The sequence below is a fragment of the Oryzias melastigma genome, linkage group LG9 (assembly GCF_002922805.2).
Source record: "Oryzias melastigma strain HK-1 linkage group LG9, ASM292280v2, whole genome shotgun sequence".
Classification (NCBI taxonomy): Eukaryota; Metazoa; Chordata; class Actinopteri; order Beloniformes; family Adrianichthyidae; genus Oryzias; species Oryzias melastigma.
This window is the reverse complement of record NC_050520.1, coordinates 11,240,255-11,249,262: the sequence shown is the minus strand read 5'-3', so window position 1 is coordinate 11,249,262 and position 9,008 is coordinate 11,240,255. Positions and strand designations below refer to the sequence as shown.

Below are 9,008 nucleotides of genomic sequence, written 5' to 3'. Positions count from 1 at the left end.
TGAAAACCGGAAGCTTCACCGTCGCGAAGATGTGTTTACTTCCGTTGGCAGTACCGTGGCTCTTCCGGCTTTGTTTTAGTTCGTAAACTTAAAATCCTACATTAATCTGCATTTCAGAGCAAAAATACATCGTCTCCAGATGATATGATGAAAAGAAGAAACCTTAGGGATGCCCAAATGAGGGAGAGATCCTATTCCAGGATGAACAGATGATACCAGAACTATTAAAGAAGAATTAGCTTATCTAACTCTACAGCTACATGTTTGAATAGTGTAGCAGATGGGCTTCATCCAGATGAGTTGAAGGACAGCTGGGGATGTGAGACGTGCCATAGGCGAGGTCCACAGAAACGCCAACGAGCCTCCTGGAAACTGAAATCTCTCCTGCTTTTCCCGGAGGGGAGTGAGAAAGAAGGAACAGCATCAGAGGCATGCAGAACTAATTGAGAAATAAATAATAAAGAAAAGAGGAGAGGAGAAGTAAATGAAATTAGAGGACAGAACCACAGTGCATCTTACTTTATCCCCCCAAACTTCATTACAGTAAGGGGAGCAGTATGTTAAATATTCTCTGATTACTAGCTAGCCTGGCAGAACGCCTGTCCAAAGAGGAATGTTTTAAGGCTAGTTTTGAAGGTAGAAACTGTGCTGGCCTCTCTGACATGAGCTGGGAGCTTATTCCATAGAACAGGGGCTTGATGGCTGAAGGTTCTACCTCCAACTGTACTTTTAGAAATTCTAGGAACTACAAGCAGTCCAGCATTTTGTGAACGAAGTGTTCTGACTGGTTGGTAAGGAACTATGAGATCTCTAATATAGGATGGGGCCACACCATTCAGAGCCTTATAGGTTAACAGGAGGATTTTGAACTTGATCCTGGATTCAACTGGTAGCCAGTGGAGAGAAGCTAACACCGGAGTGATGTGTTCTCTTCTACTAGTTCCTGCTAAAAATCGTGCTGCTGCATTCTGGACAAGCTGAAAACTTTTTAAAGAACTCTTCGGGCATGCTATTAGTAAAGAGTTACAGTAATCCAGTCTAGACGTAACAAATGCATGGATGAGTTTTTCAGCGTCACTTTTAGATAACATATTTCTGATCCTAGCTAACCCTCCATTGTGGCTCTTTGGTTGATACAAAATGTTTTAAAAGAAATTAAAAAAGTAACTGTAAGTAAGTAGTATGGTTTAAAAAAAATAAATCAACTTAAACTTTATTCAACTCATTCACAAACAGTTGAAGGACAGTATGAATCATTTAACGAGGATCCTAACAACAGTAAGAACAATCCTCCATCAGTCCTTTGTAGTTTATCACCGTCATACGGCCTTTTTTGGACTTCATTTTCAACTTCATTTATCACAGAAAACCAACTTTGTCAGTAACCAGAACTGTTAAATGTTAAATTATAATCCACTAGATTATAAAGCAGATTTTCTATTTTTGAACTAATTCAAAGATTTACAGTGTGTCTTGTTGTTTTAATATAAGGTAAAGGTCACTTCATTAGCTCTGATCTAGTTTTTGTTGGTTAAATTTATGAATTTGTGGCTGAAATGCACCAGAAATAATATTTACATCATTAATGACTTTACACTTGCTACTGCATTTGCTGCATTGACATGATCCTATGGTATAAGATGTCTTTGATTCTGAAAGGAAATCATGCAAATCTCTGTCAAAAGTAATAAACTATTTCTTATTTTTATTAAAAGCTATTTTCACTTCATGTTTGTTTTATTTATGCAAAAAAAACACAGTCGTTTATTTAAATGCATCATGTCAATCGCAAAAGCATAAAAATAAATCGGTATCTTATTTTTCTAAAGGGTGAGTGAAGACTTTGTGGCTCCAACTGGGTTTTAGTTGGTGAGAAATCGACCTGAATGGCTTTTTAAGTGTTGAAGGTTGCAGACCCCTGATCTGCATCCGACAGAGTTTTTTTAATTGTGTGTTTCTTTGTGGCTGGGTCCTTATTGATCCCATTATTTTCCTTTTTACAATAATGTCCATAAAAAAAACAATTATTTGAAATTGCCCCCACCCCACTTTTACAGAAAAAGAAAATCTACCCCCCCACCCCCTTAAACAATTACAGAAATCCACAGCAGATTATAGTTTGTAGCGGTAGAAGCAGGACTGCAGATGGTGCGCTCCTTTTTTTGCCCAGATCTAATACAGGCAATCCCCCCATCTCACCTCTGCTGCTGCTCAGGTCTCAAAAGGAGACGTCACCTGGCTTTGTGGACCTGAAGGGATCCCGTCCAGGATGGGATGGAAGCATATTTTGGAAAACCAACAAAGGCATTAAAATGTAAACCCCCTGCAGCATGTCTGGCCGCAGACGTGTTTGTCTTGGTGGAGAGAGCTGCTGTTGCCATCCATCCAGGGACGCAGCAGAAGAGGAGGGCCATGTGTGGCTTGTTAATATTTAAACCCTCAGTCTGCCAGGTTTCAGCAGTCGGGATGAGGCCACGCACACACACAAACTCTCCCACAATCCCTCTGTCTCTGCCCGCGTGGACTGTTGCCAGCTCAGAGGTCATTCAAGCCTTGGAGTGATGATTTCTTTGTTTATGATCTGTTTGGTAATGAAGCTGGGAATGACGCAGTCTTTGGTTAAGACCAAAGAGGAAGGTTGGAATAATATGGCCACTTTATCCAAATTACAAATGTCTCTCTGAGACATCAGATTCCCTTTTGGGAACATTTCATCTCACTTGGTGCCTAATATCTGAAAATGTCCTGTTCATCTGCACTAGAAGTTGTCAGCCATGCTTCTGGCTCGTGGTTGGATGTCTTCCTCCTTTCTCCTGTTATTCTCAATGCTTATTCTCAGAGGGAGACTTTAGTCGTGCTTAATCTTCTAAATATGCTACCCGCCACAGATCCATCAGGATGAGCCTCCGCAGTGCGGGACAGTCAAGGTGGAGTGTGGGAATATAAGGATTAACGGGTCCAGTTGGATCATCAGGGGCACAGCCATATGGGGAAAGTGTCCCGAGTGGCCCTGATTGGTTGGATCCCTCTGGTGTAGTAGCTGGAGTGGCTTGCCAATGGGGCTGGTGTCAGATGGTTAAATATCCTGCGGTTTAGTTTTTAATTATGCTCCCACACTGCAGAGCGTTCACATCTGTCCGTCAGGTTGGTGGGAAAGAGCAGCAGAGTACCGTCATTGGGATAATGCTTTATTTAGCCCACAACATGTGCAGGAAATCTGCTGCATAATTACTTAATAAAACGGGATAATCCCATCAGCGTAAGGTGTGGCTGAACGGATGTTAATCAGCGTATGGAGAGGTCACCCGCAGACCTTTTCAGGATTTTCATACAGCCAGTTCTGTCAGGGAGAAATTAATTAACCCTAATTGATTGTTTTTCATTTATCTAATGACAACAGTATGCAGAGAGTCTTATGGCATCCAGCAGCTTAACCGGGAATGAAACAGCTGTTACAGCTCTGATATGCCAAAAATGCAAAGCTCCTCCAAAAAATAAAACCCAAAAAACAAAAGCCGAGCGGCTCTGGCTGCAGTCTGTGCCTGTGCAAAAAACAGTCTGTGCCTGCGCAAACTGCAGTCTGTGCCTGCGCAGACTAAAGTCTGTGCCTGCGCAAACTGCAGTCTGTGCGTACGCAAACAGCAGTCTTTTCCTGCGCAAACTGCAGTCTGTGCCTGCGCAAACTGCAGTCTGTGCCTGCGCAAACTGCAGTCTGTGCCTGCGCAAACTCCAGTCTTTTCCTGCACAAACTGCAGTCTTTTCCTGCACAAACTGCAGTTTGTGCCTGCACAAACTACAGTCTGTGCCTGTGCAAACTGCATTCTTTTCCTGCGCAAACTGCAGTCTTTTCCTGCGCAAACTGCAGTCTGTGCCTGCGTAAATTGCAGTCTGTGCCTGCGCAAACTGCAGTCTTTTCCTGCGCAAACTGCAGTCTGTGCCTACGCAAACAGCAGTCTTTTCCTGCACAAACTGCAGTCTGTGCCTACGGAAATAGCAGTCTTTTCCTGCGCAAACTGCAGTCTGTGCCTACGCAAACAGCAGTCTTTTCCTGCGCAAACTGCAGTCTGTGCCTGCGCAAACTGTGATCTTTTCCTGCACAAACTGCAGTCTGTGCCTGCGCAAACTGCAGTCTGTGCCTGCGCAAACTGCAGTCTTTTCCTGCCCAAACTGCAGTCTGTGCCTGCGCAAACTGTGATCTTTACCTGCACAAACTAGTCTGTGCCGCCCACACTGCACTCTGTGTAGATGGCAGACCAAGAAAGTCAAGTTTAATGCTCATCAAGCTGAGAATAGCTTTTTATTTGCTAAATATAAAATACCTTAAGGCCGTTTGCTCCATGATTGTGCATCACGGCAGCAAATAACTGTAGCAGGAACTCTAATCCCGTCTTATTTCATAAAAATATCAAATAACTCATGGAACAACTTTGTTTCTTTATTATTTTAAAGGGTTTTCTTTGCTTTTTTTCTTGTCTGTCACCCAGAGCATGTCCCAGACATTTTCCTTAGCCTCATTGAGCTTTAAAATAAATCCTTCTGCCGCAGATGTTTGCTCGGGTTCTCCTCTGGCTTCAGTGCTGGTTGCTCTGATGGTGTGACAGCAGTCAGTCAGCAGCTTTGTGTTTTGCTATTTTCCAGTCAGGAAGCTGTAAACATGCGACAACAACCCTGTCCTTCAGCATCCGTCTTTTCTCAGCTGAGTCCCTCATGATGGAGTGGCGGCGATGTCTTCAGGAGTCTTGTGGAAGAAGTTGGACATCCGTCTGAGTGACACCTGACAAATGTCTGTGGCAGCTTTACTTTGCTTTGCCGTGCACATCTGAGAGTCAGCTGGACTGAGGGGAGTCCGGGGGGGGGGGTGCTGCCTCTTGGCAGGAGGTGGAAAGGGGGCTGCTTCTCAGGTGCGGCATGATCAGGGCTTGTCGAGGGCGGTGTCTCCTCCATGGTGTGTTTGCTGCCTCCTGTCTTGCCTCCAGGACTTGGAGCCAAGCCGTCTCCTATATGTCACTGGAACTAATTAACTCCTTAGGACCTCATAAGTTGGTGTGTGAGGATGGGGGGTGGATGAGGGGCTGAAACTCATCCAATTAATTATGAGCTAAACGGGCCGCAGTGCTCGCCCCAAAGACGTTCAGCCTTTCTTTGTTTGCATGGGGGCCCTGCTGTTGTGGTACTAGTCCCTGTAATCAAGGGTCAGCAGGGTGCTGAGACCCCCAGACTGGTGATGCTGTCAGTCAAGAGACGAGCTCTGCTGGCTTCACCTGTCACAAAGCCCACCCCCCCAGCCTCATTTGTAAAGTGTGGATGTCCCCTCATGAATCACACTCAAGCTCACCTTTGAATTTTGTTCTGTCAATCCAGGTCATCAAAGACCCGCCTTTGCCTCCCCCTCCGGCTCGCCCCCCTCCACCGGTGAGTACTGCTGCACTCACGCTCACACAATCACTTCTTTCTCTGAAGATCGTCTGGCTCTGCAGACGCTTCCCCCTCAGGAACCCTGTCTCAGGGAGGAAGTGAGCTTTGAAGCAAGCCAGCCAGAAAAGCGTTTAGAAACAGGAGGAGCTTTTCAGGAACAATTTACAGCACTTTGTCCACGTGACTCAGACATTCATTTGTTCTGATTTCTCCAATTGGATCTTTACAGAATGTAAAACACGATTTACAGACAAACCGTTTGTTTAGACACAGTGAAAGAGCTGTCATCTAAAATCTTCTCATCAGTTTGCAGTGTTTTCACAAAACTCGGAAAACTCTACCCTGCAAAACCACAGAATATGAAGAACTCCTATTCACCCACTGAATGATCTCACTCTGCAAAGTTACGTTGTTAAAACGTCGTGTTCACACCACCTTCATTTTCAACGTCAGGTGTCGTCCCCTGTGGGTGCAGAACGTTATGCCAACGTCGGGGTCATGTCGACAGGACGTCTTTATGAGGGCTAATTGTAGTTCAGATGGGGTCATTCTAGATGCTTATTTGACGTACATCTTCAACATCGGTGTCTGTCCCCTGAGGGTGCAGAAACTGACACCAGCCGACGTGTTTTTCAGCGTCTAGCTAACGTCCATGACGATCGTACACAGACATAAGGGCTTATTGTGGTCTAATATGGTTGATGATGACGTTTATTCTACGCCAAATTTGAGCTTATTTTAAACATTATTTTATACTGCTCTCTGCGTGTCATTTGAGAGGCTGCCTTCTGCTCCAGTTCATTTTCCTATAGCTTCATGTGTAAATTAAATAACAAAAAATACTCATTTTCTGTCATTAATCGTATAAAACACACAACAAGCACTAAAAAAAAGAATAAAAGAACACGAGGAATACAATGCCGTTCTGGATTTAAACCAAGTCCCCATATTTTGTGCGTTAAACGTGGTGTTGCTTGTGCATCCACTCATCAACCGGTAAAACTCCTGTACTGGTAGTAAAGATTCATGTTGGAGACCTCTGTATGTTATTTGTCGGACTTTAGTTATAAGGTTAGTCACTTGTTGTTTTCACTAACTTTTAGCATATTTAGCTTAGCTTTACATGCTATTTATGCTAACTAGCACATTCAGTTAACATAATAGTTTTAGGCGCTATAGTGTTATCTGATGGGAATGCATAACAGCCAGAGCAGGTTTAAGTAAAACAACAACCTTGAGTAATTGAAATACACATAGAATTAAGATGACAAAACTTACCGCCAACTTTCAGGTAAATATCAGCTACCCAGAGCCGGCCTAAGTCTACAGAAACTGAAATACGCATGCACCAAATGCATGCGCTGCCTCAGCCAATCAGAGTGATGTTTACTGTTTGGGTTCAGGTGTGCTGCCTTAGTGAAAGTGGCGTGGATTATTTAGTGAAGCATCAATGACTGAGATGCAGAACTCGCCTGAAGTGAAAATTGAAATAATTATTCAGTCATAAATAAATATAGTATTTTCTGAGCCCTTCCCACAAAGTCTATTTCCACATAAATGAATCAGAAAATTATAAGAAAATTAAAATAAACAGTGCATGAATCTGTAAAATAAAATAAAAAGTCAAATCTGCACTGGATCTAGAAGTTACTTTGATGTCTAATAAAAACATCTATCATTGTTCAAATGTTGAGCTGAAATTGACATAGAATTGAGGTCATTATTAGATGTTAAATTCTGAAAAATATGCACATTGTATGGACTTTGAGAATTTTTTTTGGCGGATGGACGCATTATAGACTGGATCTGCACGTCCATGTGACGTCTAATAATAACATCAATCTGGCGTTCAAATGTTGAACTGAAATTGACATTGAAGTGAGGTCATTTTCAGTTGTCAAAAAAAGTGGACATAGTTTGTTATATAGATGTCCAGAACTGTTTTTTGATGGATCGACACGATTTCGACTGAATCTGCACATCCATGTGTTGGGATCACTTTTACTATGGCCGAGGAGATAGCAGGTCCTTTTCCAAAATCTGTGTTTTGGGGAGTGAAACAGAAAAAAATGAGGATGCTGCAGTGAAACACTGTTTAACTGTTGTTTTTGTCATATTTCAGCTTCAGTTATTGTGCTGATGCTCCATCTTCCTTATAGTTTTTTTTTTATATATATATTAGTTTTTCATTGTCTCCAGTCCAGTACAAGCATGGTCAGAAGGGATAGGCAACTTTATGATGGAGAGGGCCACAATTTTTTTTTCACTACTACCAGAGGGCCGCATAGCCATAAATGAGATTTGAAAAAGGGTACCATTTTAAATAAGACCAAAATCACAATAAACGAGCATAAGAACATGTGGCTTAAATGTAATAATGGTCATCATTTTACCCAGTCATCTGACGTGTGTATTTCAGGATTGATGAAACAGATAAGGTCTCTTAATTTAGTGTCAGAAGTGGTTAAAATCAAGTTTATTTTATTATTATAAGATCCTCTCATTAAAAAAAAAACTTGAATACATGAACTAAATGTAACCAACAAATCAAATATTGATGCTCAATGGGAAGCAAATCAGAATACTTTGAAGCTTCATGTTAAAGCTTCAAGTGAAACATAAAAGATAAACCTCAGCTTTGAGCTCGTTTTTCCTCCTCTTGCTTCCTTTTTTCTCATTTCTCCATTTAAGTTATTGAGAGCAGCATGTCGTTTGCCGACAGCACAAACCAAAGCAGCGGAGGAGACACTTTTTGCGTGGCAGTATGTGAAAACGAAAAAGCAATCTTCATTGGCTTTGTCACAGAATGAGCTGTGTTCAAGATGAAAATGGAAAAACCGTTTGGAGAATGGATTTTTCATTTCATTTTAGAGACAAGTAATGCAGGTACATTGTGAAAATGAAAAAGCATTTCCAGTATTGAATTTATTTTTGAATTATGAGGAACAAATGCTTCCATATTCCGTCTGTTCTTCTGTTCCTGCACTTATCCCATCCATTTGCCAAGAAAGGTTTACATACAACTTTTCTCGTGTTAAACACCGCCTCACTGCTTTTAGCGCTCAAGCTAACCGAGAGAATACAGTCATTTTCAAAAAGCCCCCCAACACCCCAAAAGACAGGTATAATTTATTAGTTCTTCCATGTTATTCCTAGAGGAAACATGGTCTGAAAGTGAGGGCCAAGCTGAATGAGGAGGCGGGCCGCATGAGGCCCATGAGCTTCCCTGGGGCCCGTTTCAAGGAGCAGGTTCAACAAATTTAGAGTTCAAACCTGAACTTGGAGTCCGTGGACTCAAAATTCCCAAACTCAGGGTTTTCGGTTTCAGAACAGCTGAAAATGTTTGATTCAATCAACTTGAAGTTGTTAGAACCAGAATCAGGTCTGAGCATCACGACCATTAAAAGCCCTGATCAATGGAGCAAAGACAGCACGATTCACCATGGCAACGGGAACAAACAGCTGAGTTTAGTACTTCCGGTGGCGGAAATTGATAAGTTCCTGCAAGCATATGCCTACTATAAACAAGCAAATTGTCATCAAGAAGATCAACACAGCTGCAGCGGTAAAACAGAGAGAGAAAATATCTGCAG

General features: G+C 42.3%; 1 protein-coding gene across 1 annotated transcript in view; it reads left to right on the top strand.

Moving 5' to 3' along the window:
- The window catches only part of antxr2a (ANTXR cell adhesion molecule 2a), a 71,092-nt gene that overhangs the window by 39,570 nt on the left and 22,514 nt on the right, over positions 1-9,008 (top strand). The window contains exon 13 of the mRNA XM_036213460.1: positions 5,362-5,412. Within this exon, the coding sequence (XP_036069353.1) occupies positions 5,362-5,412 (51 nt within the window). The remainder of the gene's footprint in view (positions 1-5,361; positions 5,413-9,008) is intronic.